The following is a 27,065-nucleotide window of genomic DNA, read 5'->3' on the forward strand; positions in this document are numbered from 1 at the left end:
CTAATGCCTTCAGGCGGTAAACCAATTTAGGAAGGCTTGGCGGGCTTTGTGGCGGCCCCTCCTCTTTCTGCCAGTCAGTGGGTTTTTTTTTTTTTTTTTTTTTGAAGTGTGTGATGATAAAGAATCACTGTTTATATTAGTAATTCCCAACTTGGGTCCGAAAGCGAACTTTTGCTGAAGCGAAGTAGGAAACTGCTTCCAGGCGCAAGGCAGGTTCCAGATTTCGGGGTGATGGGGGGTTAACTGAAGAACCCCAGGGGAGCCGGGTGCGCAGTAATTGATCTTGGGACAGACACCGGCTTGGGGGTGGCCTGTATCTAAAGACAGCTGGGCCTCTGAGGCGGGGGATGGGAGGGTTGGCATTGACTGGGGAGGGAAGAAGGATCGCGATCCTGGGTAACCGCCGTCGTGCCTCCCCACTGGGTTAGTGGGAAGGTTCCTAAGGATGGGTGGCGGCGACAGTCCCGTGCTCAGGGCCAGGCACACAGCAAGCGCTCACTCGAGACGCAGAGGCGGGGACGCACCCTGGAGAAGCGCCTCTCGAGGGGAGAACTTGGCCCTTCCCAAGGACCGGGCTCTGGGCCCCCCCGGGGTCACGGGTTGGACCTCGCGTCCGGGGCGCGGGCGGGTGCTGGGGCGCACAGCGGCAGGCGTCAGTGGGCAGGGCGCGGGCCCGAGGTCAAGGCCGGAGCGCCGGGCGGCGCGGGCGCGGCGGCCGGACGCGCGGGGCCGAGATGGGATGTGACGAGCAGCGCGCTGTGCATTGTGGGAAGCCGGCCGCGAGGACTGGTTCCAGTTCACTCGGCAGCGGCGCCGGGCGGAGGGGGCGAGCGCGGGCCGTGCGGGCGGGAAGCGAAGAGGCGGGCGGGCCAGCGAGGAGCGCAGAGAGAAAAGGCGCGAGCGGCCGAGAGGGCTCCAGCCGAGACACCTTGCAGCTGCCGCCGCCGCCGCCGCGTAAGTGCCGCGGGGGCCCCTTGCCGCACGCCCTGTCCCCGCCGCTCGGGTCCGGCCGCGAGTGCCCGGGAGCGGCCCGGCCTGCGCACACCGGGGTGTCGCTCGGCCGGGCTCGGGCCGCCGGGCTCCGCGCGGCCCACGCCGGGTTCTCGCGCGCGCACGACGCTCTCCTAGGCCCTGCCGGGCCGCGCGGGATTCCCTTTGGTTTTGTTCAGAAAACAAACCCGGAAACCAACTTCTCTTCGAAACACATCCCCTGCCGGCTCCTGGGCGCTTTTGTGGGAAAAAGACCGTGCTGGCGCCTCCCCTGGCGACCCTTCCTGGGGCGGGTGCACGGGCTGGGCCCACGGGCCGGGCCCGAAGCCGCAGGAGGCCCCGCTGCGCTGGCTGGCTGGCCGGCCTGGGCCTGGGCGCCCGGGAGCTGCTGTGCGCGGAGTTGTACTTGGTGAAGCTCCCGCCGGCCCAGGAGTTGCTGGCCAGGGCACAATAAGTCGGGCCGGAGCCTTGGGGGGCCGAGGGGTAGGCGTCTGGCTCGCTATCTGCAGGGAAGTAGGGCGGGAGCTGCTCATGGGACTGAAGCCGGGCTGCAACGGGGGACGGGTTTGGGGAGGTGGTACAAGGATGGGCTGGAGAAGGGGCCACGGGAACCCCCGCTGCTCCCGATGGTCTCGGTATCAGCCTTTTGTTTGCTTTGTGGTAGGAAGGGTTTTGTTTTGTTTTGTTTTTTTTAAGGTAACTCCGGAAGGCTGTAGGCTTCCCTGGGTGGAGAAGGCCAGCAGGAAAGAGCCTCGCTGGGGGTGGGGTGGAGTGGGGAGGTGAGTGCGCAGGATGCTGCTGGCAGTGTCACCTGACAACAGGTGTGCGACATGGCGCTCCCCACCCCCACTTCTGCAGGGGCCACAGATCACTCAAGGAGCTGGTCAGTACCTTGCTTGAAAGCTTCTTTTAGACAAGATGTTAGGAGAAATGTTTCTGAGTTTGAAAGTGAGAGACTTCTGTACAAACAACTGGGACAAACGTTGAATTTAACAATTACAGTGACTATAAAGTCCTTGTAAGATCTTAATTACCCAGTAAACAGCACATAAGAATAGACAAAGGGGGCACTCCTGCTAGCTTCCCTCTTTTCTTCCACCTTTGTGGTTTGAGGTTTTACCGTTAAAGTGAGGGGGAGTGCTTTGTTCCGAAGCTCCTTGCTCCAGGGAGTCGGGCATTTTTTTAACAATCTTAGGTTTGAGTGGGAGTCTCGAGTTGTAAATTAGGTGGAATTCACCTACTGCAGGCCAGTGTTAGGCTTCTAGCCTGCTGTCAGAGGTGTTAACTCTGAATAGACACCTTATGCCTGCAACTGGAATTAATACCCTTTGTACACATTTAACCAAAGTTGGGCAGCAGCATCTCGGTCTTGCACAAGAGACTCTCCAATGAGGAAGAGTATGTTTTTAAACTTACTTTTTCTTTTCTTTTTTTTATTTTTTTAAGATGGAGTTTCGCTCTTGTTACCCAGGCTGGAGTGCAATGGCGCGATCTCGGCTCACCGCAACCTCCACCTCCTGGGTTCAGGCAATTCTCCTGCCTCAGCCTCCGGAGTGGCTGGGATTACAGGCACGTGCCACCATGCCCAGCTAATTTTTTGTATTTTTAGTAGAGACGGGGTTTCACCATGTTGACCAGGATGGTCTCGATCTGTTGACCTCGTGATCCACCCGCCTCGGCCTCCCAAAGTGCTGGGATTACAGGCTTGAGCCACCGCGCCCGACTAAACTTACTTTTTCTTAAACACAACAACAAAACTCTTGAAAGACTTCAAATTCTTCCCCCTTCTGGTTTTACAAGGAGAGAGAAATCGCTCCAGTCTGTTCTTTGGTTTTGATCTGTTACCATTGTTAATGCTGATCCCTGGATAAGGCATTAAGAGGGGTGTGTAAACGAAAGTTGTTTGAGGTGAGGCCTTTAGAAGGAGGCACAATATAACTCACATTTTATTAAACTTTGAGAATTGTCTGGAACATCACATGTGGCATTCTAATACGCAACCACGCCACTGGTTTAGTTTTTACCAAATGGGCCAGTGTCAGGGAGTGGTTCATCTCCATCTGCTGTTTCTTCTGGTTCCTGAGAGAGGAGAACTTGAGGAGTGCCTCTCCTTCCTTCCCCCATTGAGAAGCTCAGAGTGCATGTGTTCTGGGACCTGCCTTCAGAGCTAATGCGGCCCCAAGTCACCTAAAGGAGATTTATTTAAAAGCATAAACTGAAAACCTCAAGCCGAAGAACCCAACAAGACTCTATATGTGGTGTTCATCAGAACTGCAGCAGCCTCTGGTTCTTATTTGAGTCTCCCCAAGGATTTGTGACAGGCTTTTCAGAGCCCCATTCCCAGAACGTGGGCTAGGAAGGGGCAGAGCGAGTGATGCTCAGATCTGTCTGTGGGTTCTTCCCACATTCTGTAGATTTAGAGGTCCATTGGACCCTGCCTCAGCGATTGCAAATGAACCTGAGTGAGTCAACTCTTCATTCCTAAGAGTTGTATAGCTTGTTTGCTTAGACCAAACCTGTCAGGTCAGTGTCTCACAGTCTTTCCATAAATATTTCCTGGGAATTAGCTCCTGTTCAGGCACTGGGGACACAGCCATGATTAAGAAATGCCTAGCCCCTGCCCTGGGGGAGCTGACGTTAGGGAGAAGGCAGGCAAGTGGCTGTTGTGAGATCAATGCAGAAGGCCCCAAGTAGCCCCCAGCAGGGGGCTAACCTAGCCAGGAGTGAGCCCTTATCTGACGTGGAAAGTTCAAGTAGGAGTTGGCTGGGCAAAGGAGGGCAGGTGGGGACAAGTGTTTGAGGCCTGGGGAACCACACGTGTGCATCTTAGAAGAAAAGGACAGAGGTTATGTGGGGAACTGCCAGAGGCTCGGGATGACTAAGTCCTGGTGGGGAGTCAGATGAGGCTTCAGGGAGGGACAAACAGGACAAATTACAAAGGATCCTGGGCAGACCCACACTGTATCCTAAGAGCAAAAAGAACCGCTGAAGAGTTCTAAGCCCGAGCGAGACAGGCTCAGGTGTTCTTTTTATTCTTATTGGGAACACGTCTACTCAATAAATACTGAGTGGATTCTGCATGCTAAGCCTGATCAGAGTCCTGCCCTCTGAAGCCCACACTTTAACTTTTCTCTAAATGGCCTTATATTAGACTGGTTGGTTATCTTAGAGTTTGGCACAACCTTTAAGAGAGAGAGGAATATGTAGGAAAGTGTTTTTGTAAAGTAGGCAGGCAGCGACTTGCTGTTAAAATGTAGAAAGCTGCACAGTTCCTTCAGTGCATCTCTGGGAAGCACATCAAGGAATGGGTTTGCAGAGGTGAAATTTCAACCCCAGACTGGCGTCCCCAAAACTGTTTCTTGCCTGTGGTGAATGCCACTTGTGTTTGTGTTTTGTTTCTTCCTGCCACTGAAAATCTTAACACAGGAGTAAGGCAGGTCTGCTGGAACCAAATACATGGCTTACAATTTATTTACTATCTCAGTTGGTCTGTCTCTTCTGTTTGCAATCCCCTTAGTTCACTGAGAGTGGACTGCAGGTTCTTTAATCATCTGGCTCACTTTATGATGTAGTGTTTCATGAATGGAGAGAGATATTTTTCCTGATTGGCTAGAGTACAAGAACAGGTCTCTGATCCAAGCCAATCAGAGTGCAGCTTGTGAACCCCAGCTCTGTGAGCAATGGTTGTGTAGTATATCCACATGCCTCTGGGGACATGACAGCGGGTGACACCGTTAATCATTTGGTGCAATAGGGAAAAGAATGCCGTAAACAGGATTAGTGTCCTGCCCTTCAGAATTAAGTGTCTCAGGTTTGCCTTTGTGGTTGGAGTTGATGGGAAGGTGACAAATGCATGTGGATATGCAGGCATTTCTACAGCTGCCAGAACAGATGGGGCAGTTCTTCCTCATCAACAGTGATTTGAGCACTGATAGCTCAGGCTCCTCTGTTCTCAGGGGCTGAAGATAGGGCTCTTTGACAAGCAACTCCCCAGCAGTTCTAATCAATATTGCATGGGATCAGTATGCATGTATTCATTGCTTAGATAATAAAATACTTCATGATTAACTATTCCAGTGGTTTCATGAGTGCCCTGATTGTTTAAGGGTTTCCTGTGCTGAAACTTTAACAGGAGTCAGTCTCTTATAGGTGTGAGGAAGGTAAGTATTTTCATGCAGTCTAGGGTACTGAGCCAGAGGCAGGAAGAGAGGTCACTGGAACCATAGAACTGTCACAGAGTCATAAGGCCTTTGTGCGATCTATGCCCAGCTGTCAGGGCATCTGGAGTGTTCCTTTCCTGAGAATCCCCAAGGTAGTTCCACAAGCTCCCTGAATCTTGAGTGTCTACGCTCTCATAGGGATTTTGCCAAGTGTATGTACATGAATGGCCCAAGAGAAGGTCCCTGATTGGTGTCCCGCTAACCATAGCTCCAAGTCCTGTGGCCCTTGGAAATGCTGCCCTCTTCTTTCTCAAGGGAACCCCATGAACTGTCAGTGCCAACGAATCAGCTACCATGTAGCCAGCATTTGAATGTACCAGGTGCCAGGCAGGGTGGTGGGTGCTTGGAGATACAGTTATGTGCAGAGCAAATTGGTTCATTTCATCAAAACAGACAGGTGCACAGGCAAGGACGATACAGTGAACTGAGTGCTAAGAATGTGATAGCTGGTTTCAGAATTTATGTGTAAATGGGATCTAGAGTGGCTGGCAATCATGATGGAAGGAAGGGCTGGAAACTGCATTTGCATAGTGCTGTACATAACACTGAGAAGAATAATTGAGTGTATTAAAGAATACGGGCAGGCTGAGAGAGATTGTGAGGCACTTTTAGCTGGGCCCTGGGACTGCAGCTGACATATCCATTGAGGGAACTGAGAGGGAGAGATTCATCCTGGTGGATCTCTGGTTGCTGCAAATAGAGATGGGTTGGAGCTCAGCAGGGCCTTTGCACAAGGTTGGAGTCTGGACATGCAGCTGCCCCAAACTAGACTGACTCAGAAGGCATGGGCACGGCAGGAATGCAGAGGAAGGAGCACCTTGATGGATCATTGCCAGAGAAGGCATTGGGACCACTAGGCAGGATTACCCTAGACAAAGGGCTAGAGTTGTGTCCAGACTGAGCATGCTGGATGTGCTAAAGGTGCCAGTGGGAATGAGAGTGTTTTGCAGTGCAGGGAGCAGCAGCTTGTTAGGATGCCTGCTGGGGAGGGATAGGAGGGTGTGGCAGGGCCTCCATGGCACTTTGGTTCCTCGCCTCTACTGCCCCTCCTAGTAGTACACAGCTTATTATTCTCATGTTCACCTTATTTATGGGGTCTACATAGCCAGCCTTCTAATTAGCCCTGTGCTACAAGAACGGACTGTGTTGTTCCAGTCACATCTTGATTGCTGAGGGGCCTGTGGTCAAACTCTTGCTTCTCATTCTAGTCTGACTCATCTCTCCATACAGCTCCTCTACAAAAGTTTGTCTTTGGGTAGCTCTGAGGTTCTGAAAACAAGGTTAATGTTTATTGTGATTGAGTTGTAATTGGAGTTGCAGAAATAAAGACCACAGAGATCCCTTCAGGATCAACCATAGAACCTTCATTTTCTACCCTGATAACAGCCAAAAGGGCAGTCAAGCTAGCATGCAACGATGAATGGACACAGTTCCCTGAGGACCTATCACTGTCTTCAAAGCATACAGAGCCATCAAGATTAGTGAAGCCTCCTGTTTTACTGAAGGAAGAACACATCTTTGTCAGTTTGACCAGGTAGTATAGCTGTCTCCTGTGACCATCTTCACTGCCCCGCAGAGATGCTGAGTGCTTAGGAAGCTGCTTTGTCTATGATGTAGGGCTGTCTTTCTCAGACCAGGCTGGATGCAGAACATGGGTCAAACAGGGTCCAATAGGTTTTGGCTGGTCACTCATTCTGGTGTTAGGGTCAGCGTTCAAATTGGTTTGTTGTGTGACAGAGACTGGTTGTTTCCTCCTTTCTTCTGACTAAATAGCCAGAGTACATTTCCCAAACTCTCTTGCAATTAGCTGTGGCCACATGACTGAATTCTAGTTGATGGATCATGATCAGAAGTGATGTGCCCCACCTTAAGCCTGACCCCTGAAAACCCTCATAGGCTACTATCCATGATCTTTTTCTTTCCATGCAACCCTGGGAATCATGCACTGAAGATGTCAGTCACAAGATGGTAGGCATCATGAATCACTATATGGAGGAGAAGCAGCAGCCAATCACGGAAACCCATTTTGGACTTTTCAGTAGAAGAAATAAGTTGTAGAGACTTATCTGTTACAGCAGCTAGCAGTATCTTCAGTGCAAATGTCCAAGATCTGTTCTGCAAGAGGATGGCCTTTCTTTCATCTTATGCGGATTGTTGTTTTTGTTAACTACTGAGCACTTGGTCAGTGAGTGAGTATCAGGCCCTTACATGGATGCTTTGGTTCACTTCTATCACCAACCCTTTGAGGCCCTTACTAGCATCATCTCCACTTGTAAGATAAGAAAATTAGGTTCGGACAGGTTAAATCACTTGCCCAAAAACACACAGCCAGTAAGTGGCAGAGCCATGGTTATAATCAGGTCAGTCTGGCTTTGGACTTCTAGTTATTAATCATAATGTTCAATTGTCATTGGCCTCATAGTCACTCTCCCCCTCATCATGGGTGCCTGACTGGAGCTTCCCACACCTGTGTAGATCTTGGAAGAGCAGGATGGACCTGGCACATGCATGGGTTTATCTGAGACTGCACAACTATGAGGTGATTTTCCAGAGGGTATTTGGAAACCCACCACATGTTGCTAGATGTCATACGTCTTCATGGCTTAGTCAGAATTCTTTCATAGCTGTGGCTGCAGCTTGGGGAACTATAGTTAGAAGTGCAGGAAGAACATGGGGAGGGGTAAAGAACAGAGTCTCTGCAAGACAACCCCATTGGTGGGGAGGCTGCTTTATTGGACAGGAGCCTGACTCAAAATGAGAAGTGAAGTTCTTCTGCCAGCAGGGTAGCACCAGAGGAGCTGTGATATTTCAGGCCTTTCTTGGGATGAGTTGACTACAGTGCCTCACATCGAGTGGCTTGCAGTTCACTCAAGTTGGAGAGGCATGTGCTGGGATATATACCATGGGAACATGGAGCAGTGAGCAATTCTAGGCTGTGGTCACATCCACAAAGTCTCCGTGGCAGAGGGAGGCTCTGTCAGTTCAGCAAGTTGGCAAGAGGACAAAGTGCATTCCAGACAGAAGAACTGCATGTTCAGAGACATCCTTAACACAGTGTGACAGGCTCAGGAAGTCAGGGGTGGCCTGAGGTATATGAGCCAGGGCAGGGGTGGCAGGAAGCAGTGCCGTGGAAGTAGCTGAAGGATGCTGTTTGTGGCTAGTGTAGGAGCTCAGGCCAATGGGGAATCATCAGTGGGCAGAGCTGCCTCTTGTGTCCATGGATAAAGACTGGTGCAGTGAGAATAGGTCAGAAGTAAAGAGGCTGAACCAACACAGGGAGGGTGAAAAGAAGAGGCCTGAGAGGTTCTGCATGCAGTTTAGCAGAGCTTGGCTAATGCTTGGGTGCTGTGGGTGGGCAAAGAAGTTGGGACCAGGTTGACTGCTGCTTGGCTGGCTTGGTACATGGCATTGCCACTGATGTGGCTGAGAGACCCAGAAGAGTTGAAAGAACCTGTGGGACTTCTAAGTGGGCCCTTGCCATCAGTAGTCAGAACAGAGCTCTGAGGCTCAGCAGCCAGGTGTTGCACTGGCATGGAGACCTTGGAGTCACTGGCATGTTGATGTAAAGACTTGGGTAGAGTCAGAGGAGGGAAAGACAAGGAGCATCACTTGTAAGGAGTCAGTGTGTCTAGGACCTGCCAGGTCCCTGAGTGTTAATGGCTCCTCCTTGGAGGAGAGCACTGTCCAGTTCCCGCACAGGCAGCCCCAGACATGCCCAGTGGGTCAGCTGGGAAACAAAGCTGAAGTCTGTGCTCTAGTAGGAAAAAGGGTTGAGCTGCTCTTAATCATCACTGACCACAGGCCTCCCCTGCTTAAAAGAGGGGAGACATTCTGATTTAAAAGCTCTTAGTGCAAAGGTATCAGGTTGTTGGTCTGTGAAACACATTTGTAGTAAAGCAAAAGACTGTTCAGAAACGCAATGACAGCTTTCCCTGAAGACACAGGCACATACACATGTACACATACCATTTCCTGCCCAGAGTGAGCACAGGCACCATTTTGCAGGGAATGTTTTTAAATGAAGCTCATCACAGCAAGGAATGGAGCCAACTGATTGTTGCAGAAAAACCTAGACCCTTCTGGGTCTTTCTAGCCCTCAGTGAGCAGTTAAGACTTGGTCACCTTGACAGGGTGTTCATGACAGGGGCCTTTACTCTTCTAACATCACTCCAGAACCAGGGTCTTCACCACAGCAGCCCCAGAGTGCCCAGAATTCTGTCTGCTGCCCTCACAGCCATCTCTGTCAGGCAGATGATTTGAGATGCTCCTGGGGTCAAGAGACGTGTTAAGTGTGGACCATGGCATGTCCTGACACTGTCACTAGTGTAGGTGTAGCATCAGAGTAACAGGGACTCCTATTCCTGTGGCCTCCAGTGGTCACAGCATTGACTGCTGGAGCCAGAAGGCCCCAAATACCATGGAGCCTGACCTCAGTTTATCAATACATGGGAGACCTGCCCAATTGGTTCAGTGAGCATGCATGTTCGTAGGACTTTAGGGGGCTCGAGAAGAGGCCAAGTCCCCTCATATACCCTCTCCCAGCACCCCACACTGGCCCTTTGAAGCATATATCACATTTGTCTTTTAAATGACTAGGGGGTTATTTATTGTCTTTTTTCCCACCAGTTCTGCAGGGACCACATCTGCCCAGCAGAGTCCCTGAAAGTGAATGCATAAAGGAACAGGATGCTCTTAGTAAACATTCGAGAACTTAGGTGGCATTACAGTAGGGATACAGTTAGGGGCACCCCTTCACCTGCCTGAAGTCTGATGGGAGAATGGGCCCATGTACATCGATGCTGTGTGCAGCACATGGGGCCCTGAGGATGGAACGGCCAGATCCCAACATTTGGAAGGACTGGCAGAGGACAGAGCAAGTGTGAGGGATAATGGAGGTCCCAGACAAAGGGAATAGCCACTGCCTAGGCAGGGAGAAAGGAAGTGGAAGAGCATTTGGGGGGAACCTTGTGTGGCTCCCTGTGTTCAAGTTTAGACCACAAGGGGCCCAAGGCAAAAATGGACAGGTGTGCCAGGCCTAGATTTTTAGGGCATTTTGTAGCAGGCAAAGAGTCCTGGTTGTGTCTTGAAAGTTGTGGCAGCCACAGAAAGCTTTCAGGCCAGGACCAGGACATGTTCAGTTGTGTGCGTACCCAGATTGCCCCACCCATGGGGTAGAGGGTAGATTAGAGGAGAGGGGGCTGTGGTAGGGAGACATTCTCAGGAAACGTTTGTGACCACTTGCTTAAAATAGTGATGACCAGGATCCCATCCTGGGGGTGGAGATAAAGAGCTCACAAGAGGTGTAGAGGAGGGTTTTCCTCTTGACTGGGTGGCTGTTTGGATAGGGACTGGAAGCAAGGAAGGAAAAACACCTCTCTCTCTTCTCTAAAGATTGGCCCATCTGGCAGACTGGAAGTGTTCAGGTTGCCTCTTACTGCAACCTGGCTATATACTGTACTGACTCCTGTAAGCTGTTCTTGCCTCTCACAGATAAAGAATGATAAGATAGGCCAGGTGCAGTGGCACATGCCTGTAATCCCAGCACTTTGGGAGGCCGAGGCAGGTGGATCACAAGGTCAACAGATCAAGACCATCCTGGCCAACATGGTGACACATCGTCTCTACTAAAAATACAAAAATGAGCCGAATGTGGTGGCATGCACCTGTAGTCCCAGCTACTCAGGAGGCTGAGAAAGGAGAATAGCATGAACCCAGGAGGTGGAGGTTGCAGTGAGCCAGGATCACGCCACTGTACTCCAGCCTGGTAACAGAGTGAGATTCCATCTCAAAAAAAAAAAAAAAAAAGGAAGAAGAATGATAAGATAGAGATACTGCTGTCATCAGAGAATCTAGGTACCTGCCTTTACATCATCTTTCTAGGGGCAAGTATCATAGTTCTCTTTTCTTTTATTAAGCCTTCTGTAAATTTATCGGCCCTGGTCTCAACTGTATGAAAATGCAATTATTAAACAAGTGTATAGAATGTGGCCAAGAAATCCCATTTTCCTTTTCATCATGTGGCATAATGGCAAGGCACTTAAGAGCAGCCATGGTCAGTGTAACATTTAAATGGAAGTGGCAAATAAAATCAATGTCATGGTATAAACTATGCAGAGCCAACCAAGCCTTTCTCTTCACAGATCAAACTGTTCCAGCAGAGTGCATCATGTGGACTCAGAGGGCCACACAGCTGCAGACAGTGGCATCTGCAGGCAGACCCCATTCCTTCCAGGGGACCAGCGTGTATCTGGAAAGGGGACACGTGCTGTCCCCGGCTACCCTGACCAGTGTGCCTCTTGCCTTCACAGTGTGCTCACTGATCCGCCTCCAAGATCACCGTCATGTCGAGCCGCGGTGGGAAGAAGAAGTCCACCAAGACGTCCCGGTCTGCCAAAGCAGGAGTCATCTTTCCTGTGGGGCGGATGCTGCGGTACATCAAGAAAGGCCACCCCAAATACAGAATTGGAGTAGGGGCACCCGTGTACATGGCTGCCGTCCTGGAATACCTGACAGGTGAGTGTGCCTGAGTCAACCTGGACATTTCTTATAGTTCTCCAAAGACCACTTTCATTTCTTTTATTTTGAAATATCTCAAACCTGCAGAAAAGTTACAAGAAGAGTACAAGGAACATTTTCACCTAGATTCTCTAGTTAACATCTTGCCTCATCTTTATCTCCCCCACCTGTGTGTGTGCATGCGGGCATACATGCGGATATGGTGGATACTTCTGTATTTATTTTTGGCTGCTGTATAGACCATTTTGAAATTTCCTCAGTTGTCCCAATAATGTCCTTGATAATTTTGTTTGTTTTCTTTACTGATCCAGGATCCATTTCAGGATCATACATTGCATTTCACTGCCAGTTTGTTAGTCTTACTTAATTTTGAACAATTCTCCAGCTTTTAAAACAATCTTTCATGGCATTGATACTTTTGAAGAGTCCAGGCTAGTTGTTTGGCAGAATGTCCTCCAATCTGGGCTGGTCTTAGGATTAGACATAGGATGAGCATTTTCTTAGGAGAATGGTATCAGAGATGCTTCATCCTTCTCTGTGTGTCACGTCTGGAGGCATCAACTTGGTTCGTCCCATCACTGGTGATGTTCCACTTGCTCATTGAGTTAAGGTGGTATCTGCTGGATTTCTGTACATCCCAGACCACGGTATTTCACCCAATGGCTTCAGCAATCCTTGATGATTTTACCTGAATCTGTTATTACAGTGGTGGTTATAAAATAGTGGGGTTTTTTTTTTCCCCATTTCTTGGTGGTTATAAAATAGTGATTTCAAAAATTTCTTTTATTTCTGTTATTTCTTAGTTGGCATTCTTCTGTAATAAAAGCTCTCCCTGTGCCCTTCCTTTTTTTGTTTTTTGTTTTTTGAACTATAAATGTTGGTTCACAGATTTTTTTAAAATTTAGTAAGTTATTTCACTACTAACTTTAATGCTTACATTACCTCAAATTTGATCTTCAAGCTGGTTCTGATGTCCTTTTGCCATGTCTCCATCAATTTCCGTATATTTCCTTGCCTTATAACACAGTAAGGTATTCCAGCCTCACCCTGGACTTCCCTTGCCCCAGTCTTGGACTCAGCCATCTCTCCAACGGGTCCTTGTTCCTGTTCACAAATGCAATCTTATTTGTGATTTCATAGCACTTTTGGGAAGCCAACTGGGAAGGGAGGGAGACTACCCCCATTTTTAGTGATGGAAAAACCAGGCCTCAAAGCATAAAGGACTTCTCTGGGGTTTGTGTACAACCTGTAAGGGGTTGAGAAGGGACCCAAATCCTGCTGTCCTGTCGTAATGCTTTTACTATGTATTGCTTGAGACATGATCAGGTGGGTCGATAGGTGCCAGGAAAGAGTACTCTGATTCTTGCAGCCACCTTTGCTACAGCCAGAAAGGGGCGACTCAGCAAGACAGGATGCTTCTCCCAAAGTGATACATCCACGCAGCACAAGAGCTGGGTTGTTTCCTGCACTCCCAGCTCTCTCAGTAAGGCAAGGTCAAGGGTTTTCCCATAGCAAACACAGTCATCAGGAAGGTAGTTTTTGTGTTCTGTTGAAAGCATCTGGGCATGAAAAGTAATAGTGTTAGACTTAAGAATTTGTACATATTTTGGGACTTTTGACTTTCTGCTTAGCAAAGACTTTTATAGGTAGCAGGCCTGCTAATGTGAGCTAAGCATGATTTTTCAGTGTAGATGAGGAAACAAGCCCAGAACTTAGGTGACACATACAGGAAAGCTATGTATAACATTGGCAGTCAGCCAGAGAGACTGGGAGAAGTTGCTAGATAGGAAGCAGAAGACATTCTAGTTCTTGCCTGGTTAGTGTACATGCTGTGTGACCTAAAGGGAGACACCTAACTTCTTCGGACCCCAATTTTCTTACAACTCGGATGGAGTCAACTGTCCCTACTCCAACTCCAGGATGCTGTGAGGGCCAAAGGGGCTTTGAGCATAATGGGAAAGCTAATGTGCTACACAAACTGAGGCAGCCCCTGGCTCCCAAATGCCATGATGCCTGTTCCTGAGGTGTTCAAAGACACTATCATTAAGTCAAGTACAACCTCAGTTTCATTTCTTCCATCTAGCTTTCTCTTCTTTTCTGAAGTGCATGATGGGAATACCATTGCTTTGTCATATCTCAGGCAACTACTACCTGTGCTGCACATAAATCTGTGTTTTCCTGGTCTGGGCATGGCTAGTTTTGAATCTGAGCCCAGTGCTCCTGAGGTGCATGCCAGCGGTCCATTCTTAGGAGGGCTAGAGACCTTGACTCAGTGGCTCACATATCTATCATCCATATCCCCAGCTATCGTAGGTATTGGGAGAGGTCACAGCAGGGCATGAGACTGGCCAGGACAGCCCATCACTATCACTGGAAAAGTAGCTCAGAGCAGATCCTTACTCTGGCATCAGCCACATCAGCTCTTGTATCTTAAAGAATAATGTGTATTTTTAGGTTTTATGAAGACCTTCCAGCAGGCCTATTCTTGGCTGAATCTGAGGCATTTCCTCTGCCTGCATGTGGCACTGAGACATTGGCATGACCGTGCCTGCCCCAACATGGAGTCAGGTTCAACTGACCTCAGGAGGATGTCCTGAGCAGTTAGTACCATGCCCAGTCACTGCTTGGTCACTTATGTCCTGTTTCATGATGGGAGAGGAGCCAAACTCTGTGGCCTTATCTAGTGAGAATACTGCTCTGTTCCACCCCTCAGAACAGTCTACACACCCACACTGATTGTCCTCAGAAGGTGGCCAGCCCTTAGCCTATTGGGTGGAGATGTGGGAGCACATGGATGTTAGACATTCTGGGTATCTGCCCACTTAGAACTTTGTTGGTCCTTGAGTGAGAAGGAAATGTGTCCAGGCCCTCTTTCTGCTCTGCTCTTCAATTTTGTTTCCCTAGAGGCCTCTTCTCATTCACTCCACATGCTGTCTGCCAGGCACCAGGCTAGGCTCTGTGTGAGAGCACAGGAGTAATCAGAGCAGAGTGATCTCTGCTCTGTGGAGCTCACACTCTTGTCTGGAAAAGAGACAGCCAGCCAATCTAGACAGTTTAGAGACTGAAAGTGCTATGAGGAGTGAAAGCAGGTCAAAGGAGGGCCCAGGCTTCTCGGGGGCTTGGAGATGAGCTGGCCAGGGAAGGCTTCTCTGAGGAGGAGAAATCAGCTGAGACCTGGAGAGGTGCCAGCCAGCCCTGCAAGAAGTGGGAGAGGGGCTCTGGCAACCACTTACCTGTCTTGACGTGCCTGCTGGGTGCCAAGTCAGCCCCTTTCCAGAACATAGGGAAGCTACAGAGAGAGGTTCGAGAAGCTGGAGTACCAGATTTCGGGCAGCTTAAGGTCTGGTCAAGGATGTGACCCCAACATTGTGCTCCAACACAAGGCAGACGTCTGAGGGAAGTCCCAGCCACTCAAGCTCTCCTTGCTGAGAGCTGTGATGTGCCTGGCATAGCTACACACCGACTCATCTCCACTCCCAAAGTGCTTCCTGTCCAGACACGGGTATAGGCAAGAGAAAGGTTGTGGTGATGCAGGACCACCCATGCTGCAAGCGGGGAACAGGATCGCAAGTGGGTTTCTGGAGAATGCTTCTTAACGAGTTACCAGAGCTGCCCTGCTTGTTTAGGTGTTGCCTGAAGTCCCTAAGAAGGGATTGTTTTCTTCTCTGCATAGCCCAGATTCTTACAGGTGGCATCAACAATTGCAGGCATGGTGATGGGGTGTGCCACATGGATGTCCATTTGAAGTAGCTGGGCCAGGCCTCCTACCTTCCAAAGATACCTGTGGGAGAGATGGGAGGGGTCTAGATGCTCAGGAATTGCTAAGAGGACTGCTGAGCTGCAGGGCCAACCTAAGACTAGGTGCTTCTCAAGCAGGGAGCTGACATCTTGTAGGTGACCAGCTCTGGGGACCACTTGGGGTCCACTGTGTTCTAGAACTGGGCAGTTTAAAGTATGGGCACTGGTGCCAGAGCTGCCACTTCTTACTTGTGGCTTATGCAAGTCACTTACATCTCCATGCTACGGTTTTATACTCTGTAAAATGAGGATCACAGTAGCTGTCTCACAGGGTTCTTACGAGAGCATACATGTGAAGTCCTTATTCCATGCCTGCACATTATAAGTGCCCAGACGTTAACTATTACTAAGCTTAGGGTTAAAGTATGACAGAGGAAGGGAGTCTACTGTAATCCTGTTCCTTTTCTTGTCTCTTATCAATGACCACAGCCTCCATACTCCTCTAATAGAGACCCAGCGTCCTCTGATAGCAGCTGCACCAGTTTGAAGCTGCCTGTAGGTACTTGGCCAATCCTTGTGAAGTTTATGGAGCCAGCTCCTGACCTGGGGAAGAAGCAGGGTCCCGTGAGTGATCTTACAGCCACTTTACTGACTGAATGAGGCCAGCCCTTGGGCTTGACTACATCCTGATATAAAACCCCAAGGAAAAGAGATGGTTGTTAGAAATATATCTTGCCATCTGGTTTTGGCTAACAATGTGATTGTCCTCATCCTGAGTTTTGGCTTGTTTGACTTCCAGTCTCTAACTCAGGTCAGATGTTGCATATCCCTTTAGTTTTGGTCATTGGGCCACAACCCATCCCTGCCTCCATCTCCTAGAAGTGGAGAGAGAGCCCACTCCTGTCAGCAGCACATCCTGTTACACTTACAGTCATTTCAGCCAGCATCCATCTCATTTGGCATTTCTCATGTGGGAAGCAATCCTACAAGCTTGGAAGATTGAGGTAGAGAGAGCCTGCAGTTGGCTTTGTCACTTACCTTGAAAATAAGTCCCATACCTCTTTACCACCTTCCTATCCAGGACACTACAGTGTGTCCTGGACTCAAACAGCTAAAAATTGAGCAGGAAGAAGAGGACAGTCAGGCTTGGCTCTTTGATGCTCCAAGACCCTAGGAGCCCCCACGTCCTTGCTTGTTTGCATGAGTGCACCTCCATTAGACTATCTGATACATCAGGCCAGAACCCAGCTAATGCTTGCTAGTACCTTCTTGGACACTCATGCTGCACTGGGGCTTATGCCACAGCATTTGCTGTGTTCTGCAAAGCCCCTCCCTTACTCTGTTTTCCTTAAATTAAAACACACACACACGCACACACGCGCACGCGCAAGGGAAGATTAAGAATTTTAAGGAGCCGTGGGGTTACAACTAGAGAAAAGAACACTGAAGTTGAAACACCAGTGGGTACTAGAGTGTGCAGAGTATATTTAAGTGTATGTTCCCTTTTCTGGTTATGTGAGTAATTTGTTTGAAAATTAAGAAAGTAAAACTCATTCATAATCCCACTACCCGGAGAGAACAGCTGACACTTAATGCCTTTTGTGTATGTGTAAAAGACAGATTTTATTCTAATTATTTGTTTTTATTAACATATGCTATTGATGGTCTTCACTGACGACCAGTCACGGAAACATCACAGCACATAGTTTTACAAAGAAATTGTATACCTGAGGAGGTGCTCCCCACATGCACTAAGTTGCCAAGCTTCCTTCAGTCTCCTTGGGGAATAGATAATTCCGTGGTGGTTAAACATTCACAGAGCATTTGAAAAAAAATCAGTTCAGTTCTATGTGCCTTTGACATTTCCCTGATGATGTGGTGTTATATGGCCAGCAAGTTAATATACCCAGGTGGGTCAGGCCTCGGGGTTTGAGGCTAGAGCCTGGAAGCCACCAGGAAGTGGAATTCCACCAGTACTTCTCTGTCTTACCCAAGATGTGAAGGTGCAGCATAGCTTGATAGCATGCTTCTCGTGGGGCACGTGAATCCAGCTGTAGAGCTCAAAAACTGAGTTTTATCTAGTCTTCATGGTCTTTCTAAAGAGTCCACAAAGTTGTTCAGGAAAGTATAAACATGATCTGGGCCTACTTTGTGAAGCAATGGCCCCATTTTCCCCTGCTCTCCCAAGGCCAGCAGTCAGACTGTAATACTTGTATCTGAGAGGGGAAAGACCTCATTGCTGCTTCATGCAAATATTTTCTTCCACTCTATGGCTTGTCTTCTCATTCCCCTAACACTGCCCTTCACAGAGTAGAGATGTTTGATTTTCATAAAGACCAGGTTAGTAATTATTTATTTTATAGATTGTACACTTGGTGTTGTGTTGAGAAAGTTACTGCCAAACCCGAAGTCATCTAGATTTTCTCCTGTGTTATCTTCTAGAAGTTTTATGGGGTTTGCATTCTACATTTAGGTCTATGATCCATTTTGAGTTAATTTTTGTAAAGCATGTGAAGCCTGTATCTAGACTTGCCTTTTTTTAATGTGGATATCCAGTTGTTCTAGCACCATTTGTTGAAAATCTCATTGCTATCTTGAAGATAAGCCATGCTGCCTGTAAATCTTCAAAAGTCAAAGGAGTCTCACTGCTGTCTCATGACACCACTTTTAAGGGCAACATGCAACTGTTACTTCTACCATCAGGGTCTGCAAATGGGTAAACAAGTTCCATATGAAGGGTTCTGCTTTTGCTTGGGCCAGCAGACAAGCACACAGCACCACAAAACCTATTTCTGAAATCAGGCAAGGAAAAAGGTGTGACCAAAACTAAGTGTGCCTTCTTTTCATCTAGACCAGGCGTCCCCAAACTAAGGCCTTCTGGCCACATGTGGCCCCCTGAGGCCATTTATCCGGCCCCCCGCCGCACTTCAGGAAGGGGCACCTCTTTCATTGGTGGTCAGTGAGAGGAGCACAGCATGTGGCGGCCCTCCAACGGTCCGAGGGACAGTGAGCTGGCCTCCTGTGTAAAAAGTTTGGGGACGCCTGATCTAGACCTTCCATTTGGGATCTGTTCACTTGTTATTGAAGTATACCCTTTAGAATCTTATTTAGTGAGGGTCTTTTGGTGATATGTGTTCTCAACTTCTATTTTTGAACATGTCTATCACATCTATAAAGTTTTTAGCCATCCTTTCTTCGAACAGTTTCTTTATTCTAGTCACTTCTTATGGAACACAAATTAAACATATGTTAATACTTTACTGTCTTCCATATCTGTTAATTTCGGTCATGTTTTTAATTCATGTCTTTCTGGACTACTTGCTGGATAATTACCTTTTCATCTGTCTTCTAGAACTATCTTCATGTTTACTAAATCTTTCTCCAGATGTATTTAATCTGCTTTATTAAACAGATTCAGTCACTGAATTTTAAATTCAGTTATGATATTTTCATTTATAGAAGTCCTATTTCATTCTTGTTGGAATCTGCTTGGTCATTTTTCTTTTCTTTTTTTTTTTTTTTTAATTTGGAAATAGGATCTCACTCTGTTGCCCAGGCTGAAGTACAGTAGCATGATCAGGGCTCACTGCAGCCTCAGTCTCCTGGGTACAAGTGAGCCTCCCACCTCAGCCTCCTGAGTAGCTGAGACTACAGGTACATGTCACTGTGCCTGGTTAATGCTTGGCCATTCTTTATCATCTTTTTTTCTCCTCATTTTCAGTTTTATTTAAATATATTTCACATGGTTATTTTATATTCTTTATCTAAATAACTCTAATATAAGGAGTCTTTTCGTCTGTTTCTGCTGAATTTTGAATCATCGTTAGGAAAACCTGCCTCCTTTAAAGCGATAAAGACATTTCTTCATGCTTTTGCTCAGTATTTTTATGGTTTTTCACATTTAGACTTTGACCCATTTTGTATTTATCATGTTATATGGTGGGAGATAGGAATCAGGTTAATTTTGTTTCACAAGGTTACCCAGTTATCCAAACACAATTGAATATTTCATCTTTTTCCCAGTGATCTGAGATGCCAGTTTTATCAGACATGAAATTTCTAGATATAATTAGGGCTATTTCTGGACTTTAATTTTCTGCTTTATCCATTTGTCTTGTTATATACTTTATATTTCCCATATCTAGTAGGTCTTTGTCTTTTTACTTTTGTTAAACTTACTTTCTCTAGTAAGTAATAACACCAATGGTAAAATTCACACACTATGAAAGGATAGACCCTGCAACATGCATTGCCTTTCCCGCATTTTTGTGTATCTGGTTCTCTTCCCAGGAGATAATCCATGTTACTAGTTCTTATATATGTTACATATCTTTTAAAAGATAATCTTTTCCCTTTTTATTTAAAAATAAATCTAGAAAATAAAATGCCAAATACAGGAAATCAAAAGGATAATGGGCACATGCAGAGGCTGACTTACTTATATTTGGACCAAGATCTTGGGAGAATATGAAGATCTTTGATCTGCCCTTAATCCTTCAATACCTCTAGACCCCTCAGCTAACCTTGAGGCTGACTTGGGACTGTTGAGTTAAGGCCTGCCTGGATCCTGAGCCCAGCTTGAGGCTATGTTCCTTAGGATGATAGCTATAAAGCTATCTGCTACAGAGATAGCTTAATTCATTATTCATGCTGCCTGCTACGGAGCCCAAGTGTATGTTCTAAAACATGAAACTAGGTCTGGGCCTTAGAGAACCTCCCTGCATTTCCATCCTTCATCACCACTGACCACTGCAGTGCTTGGTTCACTTGTGTAGTAATTCATTTGGAATTACCCATTTGTGAAAGAGTTAGGTACAAAGTGCCAAGCTGGGTGCTGGGGTCAAAAGAATCATGGTTGATTTCCACAGAGTTGTAGGGTGCTGGTGGCATGTCGTACATCAGAGCCACATTAGTGACCGCAGGGCTGGGCCTGAGCCTTCCCCACCCCTCCCTCACCTTTGTATACGCTCCCAGCACAAGGTCAGATATTCTGCAGCCACGTGGTAAATAGTTTTTTATTGAAGGCTAAGCAGACCAGTTAGAAGAATGATGAGTTTCTGGGGGAGAGAGCATTGGTAATATCAGATGTTACCAGGAAATTGATGAGGATGAGAATTAAATGAGACCCCTGGATTTTTAAATGAAGCATAATTAGGATTAACACGAGGGCAGAGTGGGCCACACCTGTGTGAGGCAAGCACGCAGCAGGGCAGCTGTTGCTGGCAAACAGGAAGGTATTAGAAGCGTAGCGAGGGCTGATCCTCACGTTCACCAAAAAAAGCCACGGAGGAGATCTCAGCAATACCTTGAAAAGCAGAGGAAGTCAGGAGCTGCCCAGCTGATTAGAGATAGCAGTGTCCCAGGAGTGGGACCCAGCGTCCAGGGTTCCTCTGTGGATGACCATCAGGATGGGCTTCTAAAAGAACTGTTAATACTATCTCACTGAAAGGAGAAGGAAGTAGGTAAGAATTCCACAAATGTCTTCTCTCCCACTGTCTTCCTGTTAAAATATCAGCAACCAATAGAACATATTTACGGTGTTTTTGCTTGCTTTCTCCTGCCCGAGGGCTTCTGTGTCTAGTCAAGTCAACCCAGAGTAAAATCTCCTAAAAGCAAAGAGCCACTCCTCAGAGCTATAAATAAACTCTAGCAAGAAGACAAACCCTAAGGGTATTAATCATAGTCAGACTCCCTCTGTCTCTTCCCACCACCCTCTTCCAGTTCTGGTTGCCAAGAAGATGACATAAACCCTCTTTGGATTTGCCAGGCTGCTCAGCTCAGCCTACCACTCTGACCCTGGCTCCCTCCCTTATCTTCCTCCTCTTCTCACCACACCTCCTTCCTTTTTAGGTGCATCTTCCATTTAGTGGCCAGAATGTGTGGGTTCCCTGGCACCCAGTGCTGGGCTCTTTAGAAGCCCATAGTGGTACCTGGTGCTAAGATAGCCTGTCACAGGGTTGTCATCACCCCATCTGCCTACAGGGGACACTATGGATTTTTATAGAAGGGGTGATCCCTGCAGAGCTGTGGGAGCCATGTGAAAACAAACCCAGGGCCTCTGGAAATGGCTAATGTGTTGGTTTCCCTTGCTGTTGATATCCTGATTGATGCTCCTTGTGGTAACTGGTAGCTGAGGTAATTTTTGGTTCACATTTATGTTGCCTCTATAAATCTGGATATTGACTGCTAAAAGTCAATATCTGCTATTCATTCGGAAAATGAGGGTACTTGACTTGAGTAGGCATTGTTTTTCTTGCCCTTTCACTCCCATCCCAGGCCCCAGCAGTCTCCAGTTCATATTCTAAATGTAGCTTGTAATATTAGTTTTAGGGACATGGGGGGAAGTGCTCTGAATTCTAGGTAAAGGTGAAGCAGTTAAAACATCTGCCGTATGTTGAACAGTGACTGTATGCTAGGCACTGATTAAATGCTTTACATTTGGTAACTGTTGAATCCTCAAACCAGCTGTCTTGCTTAGGAGCAAATTGGCTCAGAGTTTAAATAACTTCTCCAAAGTCACCCAGCACAGAGACCATAGCAGTCAGAGGGAATTGAGCCCCATAGCACTTCATCCACTTGCCATTTCCTTTGTCTTGAAGCAGCCAGCAGACACCTCAAGAAGACTGGTAAATGGCCAGTCCCCAAGGCTGGCTCAATGAAGACCCTGCAACAGTCATGGGTGATTTGCCAGAGACATTCTTTTGGCCTCCTATGGGCAGGGAGAACAGGGGTCCTGCAAGATGGGCTTTGAAGGACAGGCAGTCCTGGACAGGGATGAGGAAAGTCTAGAGCGTGCAGACAGGAAGGTGAAGGCCCCTGGAGTGACATGTGCTGGCCTGTAGGGAAGGGGCGGTCTGGTCTGTGTTGGAGCTGCTGCTGTAGCAGTGGCAGAGCAAGTGAGGTACTGGGCAGAGAGCTGCCCAAAGAGCCACAGCAGGCCTTGGAGAGGACAGTGCCCAGTCAGGTATGGGGAGCTTGTGTCACTCAGTGGCACTGAGGAGGGCTGGAGAGTGGGAAGCTTTTTGGCCAGTGTCCTTTTATTGTCCCCTTAGTGAAGGGGGAGATGGAATCCTAGGTGTCAGAGCTTAGGCAAATCCTTAAACAAGCAGTCCTCAGCATCAGGAATCCACATGGGCAGACAGCACAGAGGTGGGGTTGGTAAAGACCCCAGGAGCCGTAGTCACTCTTGGGAGCCTCCCTTTCTATGACACACTCACACTGCTCTCAAAACAGCCATGAAGAACCTAGAAAGTCTTCACATGCCCAGAACCTTTTCTGGGGGGAAGGGGGATTCAGCAGGCTGGGACAGAGTATCTGAGGGTAACGGTGCTTGTGACCTGTGGTACCAAAGGTCAGCTGGGGCAGTGAGTAGCAGAAGTGTCTGCAGCTTCTCATCTATCCAGCATTATAATTCTTTTCATTTTGAAAGGAGAATATGCAGAAGATAAATTCAAACAGCACAAAAGGGAGTAGAGCAAAATGTCCCCTCTGACCAAGTTCCTGATTCTGCTCCCATTGAGCAAAGCTGCTCCCGTCTTGATGAACATGTGTACCCCAATCAATAGCAGACGTCGCCTCCTCCCTGCACACAGTGCAGCCCATGAAACTCACTCTTCGGCCCCTTGCTTTTTCCCTTTGAGTCCATCTGGGAAATGGTACCATGACAGGGCTCCTTAAATGAGTTTCCTCTTTACATGATACTTTCCAAATCATTTCATTTCAGCAGACATCGCTGATTGTTCACCCCTTCCTGAGATGAATTAAGAACAAATGGCTGTGGTTTTCCCTATCAAAACAAACATACATATTAACCATTTCCTTGTAACTTAATTGAGAGTCCTTGACAGCAAGTAATTGGTGGGTCAGAGGGTCATGCCCAGCTGCCAGCCAGGCCTTGGAGTAGAACAGGTTTCTCGGGGCCTCCCCAGGCACCTTCTCCTTCCCAGGGCCTTGACTTCTACTGCCTGAGCCGCTGGCTCTACATGCTCTGCTGGGGTCAGGCAAAAGTTCCAGACTTCATCCCAAGGTAGAGATGCCCGTGGGGGCGCCCTGGGTACTGTGTTCCATCAAGACAGGTCTGGCAGCACTGAGGTTAATCAAGTTCAAGTGCATTTTTCAAACATATGTTAACTGTTAAGCATAACAGCAAAGAGTAAACTATTGGCAGAGGAAACACCAGGTTTTCTGTCACTTTTTTCCTCGTTTTGGCACACATTCCCCCATCCAAATCATCCAGTTATAGATAGAGGAAACCGAGGCAAAGGAAGTAGTTTTCTCTTGTTAAGCTTGTTGCACTTTTTTGTAGTGCGGTTGTAGCCTTCACAGTAGTAGCTTGCATTTACTGAGTGTACTAAACATTTTACCTGGTAACATTAATCTCATAAGCTTAGAGGTAAGCTCAGCTATCACTCCCCCTGTGTAGAAGAGGAAACTGAGGCTTAGATGCACTTGGCCACGTCTTACAGATAATTGAAGGAGCTGGGATCCAAACCCCAAAGATCTGACTGCAGACCCCGAGCTCACCACAGCGCCATTTGTGGTTGCTGCTCTCCACTGCAGACAGAGTGGGTAGCTGAAACAGTACCAGACGTGAGGAAGGCAGAGGAAGACTTTCCTGACAAGGAAGGTATTCAGCATTGAGTCGGGTTGATGGGTTAGATTAAGGTAATGTTTGTTAAGAATCGTAGCTCCCTTTTGTTACATATAATGTAAAATTAATTTTTTTACTTTGAAACAGGGCTGAAAGTGCCAGTCAGTAGAACTTATACAGATTCCCAAATTAAGCTGCATTTCTATCTTATTGGGAGATTTTGCGGGAAGGCAGAAGACTGGACTAGATGCTGTCTCTGGGACCCCTGGCTCCTGGACTTTTCGGAGGAGTCTGCAGTGGGCTTAACAACAGTAGATGAGTTTGTGTCAGACTCAGAACCGTCTTTGGAATGCTACTTTCACGTCACTGCTGTAGATTTTATTTTCTCTAGGGAATTCTGATTCTTCTGAGGCCCCTGGGACAAGCAGATGAAGAGCTTTGCTGAGGCCCAGAGTTCCAAACTGATGGCTCTGCAGGCTTTAGACCCTGACACTTAACTTCTGAAAAGGTGGGATGGGGGCCATGGATTCTGGGATGTGGCTGCAAACACTCGGGGCCACCAAGGGAATTGGAGGAGGCTGTAGTGTAGTCAGAATGCAGGAAGCTCTTAGCAATCACCTTCTGATTGGGGTTGATTGGGTTAAGGCCTTCCGGAATGGTGTAAAACAGTTCTGAACTCAAAGGACTGCTAATTGAAGGATGATGAATTAAAAGAAATACAGTAAACAGATTCCTTGTCATGTTGGCTTTGTAGCAAACATGTTTTCTCCTTGGTATTACATGAACACTTGTTTTTCTTTGATTTCTGGTTGTTATTTCCAGTATTTCTTTTGTTAGATAGCTCTGTTTTACAGAACTTCAAACAGCTCTGTTGAAGCCACTGGCTCTTTCCTATTTGCAAGGGCTGTGTTTAGAGTTTGGCTCAGCCTCAACACATCACCTGTTAGCTGTTAGGAGTCTTATTCTGCAAACCATGACTTCATCTCGCTGAAGGAAGGTAGACAGAATGCTTCAATACAACAGATATGGTTTAGTTCAAGACATTTGTAAAAAAGAAAAAGGACCCCAAGCCTTTGGTCTCTGGGTGAACTTGGAAAGTAGACCTGTCAAAGGTATTCACGTTGAGACGGCTGGTCTGTAGTCAGAAAGGCTGCCAAACCATGCTGTTATCCAAGGATGTGGGAATTTTGTCAAGCAGCCTTAAAACAGTCATGTTCAATGAAGCTGGGAATGTTTGGCCCAGGGTGCCCCGGCAGGGCTTGCAGCTCTGAGGAGAGGGAATATGGTTGTATCATCTAGGCCACTACAGATGATGGGGCCAGCTACTCACTAGTTGCCAGAGATTGGCCCTGGCCAGGAGTGAGAGCCAGAGGCTTAGGTGTTGTGAAAAACAAAAATCTTAGAAGAGTCATTCAACTTGTTCCCTTTGCACCATTTATATAATTGGGGAACTTTACGGCACTTACAGTCTTCTTCAGAGTGGACTCCAAGTGCCTTGGGCCCCCAAATCAGTCTACTATTGGACCTTGGTAACAAAGCTTAGACTGTCACTGGCTGAGAAGACTTGGCTTGATGGGGCGAAAAACCTGGTAAGGGGTTCTGTTTCTTCTCCTGATTGTTATTTTCCCAGTTTACTCCTATGGTTTCTTATGGATTCCATTTATTTTGGTTACAGCGTCCAGGCTGTGGCTCCTGAAAATTCCTTCCAATGGAGGATGCAAGGGCTGAGCTCTGGAAACTGGAGAAAGGGATTTATGTCCATAGATTTGGTGTTTTCCTGGTTCTTTTTCTCAGAATCCCTTTTCTTTTAGACCAGCCGTAGGCAAAACTTTTAGAGACACACAAAAACTTCCAAAATATGAAATGAATTGAGTGCAAGAATCTCCACCCCGCTTCCCTCCACCTTGTAGGATAGCATAGGCTCCATTCAGGTTGAGGCAGAGGCTGAAGTTGGCTCTGTTCTAGCCTAGGCGGAAGCCCTCCTTGCTGGTGGGGATGAGGGCCATCCCACTGTGGAAGGTGGGGGGCAGGCAGGAATTGCTGTATACCCCTGAGTCTGGGGCCTCCATGACTTTGCCCTCCATGTTATTGCAAAGCAGAGGATCACTTCGCGGAAGAAAACTGCATCAGGACATCTTTGGTGATATGTGCCCCGCCGTAATTCCTCAGCAGTCAGTCACCCTCTCTCCCTTTCCTCCTCCTCCTCCAAACACAAACATGCCCTAGAGAGCAGAAAGGACCTATTCCATCTTGTTGCATTGCTGGCATTCTGCCCTTCTACTTTCTGTCTGCAGCAGGCCCCTCTTTCTTAGTCAGGAAAGCCCTTTACAATGACTTTTTCTAAACCTGGACTAAGGATGAGAAGGTGGATATTACTGATGCTTGGCAAGGGATGAGTGTGTGCTCTGGGTTACTGCTTTTGTTAAGTTGGGCATCCTCTGTCTTCACTGGCCGTGGTGAAATGCCCAGACCCTCTGCTGCTGCAGCACAGGGGAGGGTGGGGCACTGAACACACTTCTCATAAAAGGTGTGTTTCTGAGGTGCTCTGCCTTGTGTGTCCCTTAACTATGGTAACTATCCATCTGAAAAAAAAAATGCAAGAGTAAACAGAAGATAAAGCTCTTGCTCAAATAGCTTGAGGGTGGGTCTATGCCCCTCTTTATTATCCCTACTTGACAAAGCTCCCTCCTACCTACCTATAGTGTTGAAGGCCCACTCTATGGCGGTAGGAGTATGAGGAGGCAGTAATTTTGGCTTGCACAAATCAAAGATGAACTGGGGTTTTGCAAAAAGGAAGAGTCTTGGATGTTGGGGCTCCTTGGTAAAGAAAGCAGCAGAATGACATCCCTACCCAGCTCTTTCCAGGGAGCTGAGATGTTCCTTCTTCTGCTCCTCCTCATCCATCTTGCTACTCTCTGTCACTTTTAGTTGGTCCAGTGTGGCATCCCTGATTCCCAGTTGAATTAGCAAAACATGAGCATAGTCCTTGACGTTTCCCTAGTGGAGAAACT

General features: G+C 47.6%; 1 protein-coding gene across 4 annotated transcripts in view; it reads left to right on the forward strand.

Annotated features, from left to right (window-relative positions):
• Nucleotides 1-760: 760 nt before the first annotated feature.
• The window catches only part of MACROH2A1 (macroH2A.1 histone), a 71,527-nt gene continuing 45,222 nt past the window's right edge, over nt 761-27,065 (forward strand). For all 4 annotated transcript variants that reach the window (XM_039473081.2, XM_039473113.2, XM_039473111.2 and 1 more), the window contains exons 1-2: nt 761-954; nt 11,519-11,723. In XM_039473081.2, coding sequence (XP_039329015.1) covers nt 11,552-11,723 — 172 coding nt within the window. In that variant the 5' untranslated portion in view covers nt 761-954; nt 11,519-11,551. The remainder of the gene's footprint in view (nt 955-11,518; nt 11,724-27,065) is intronic.

Source organism: Saimiri boliviensis, chromosome 1, assembly GCF_048565385.1.
Source record: "Saimiri boliviensis isolate mSaiBol1 chromosome 1, mSaiBol1.pri, whole genome shotgun sequence".
NCBI lineage: Eukaryota > Metazoa > Chordata > Mammalia > Primates > Cebidae > Saimiri > Saimiri boliviensis.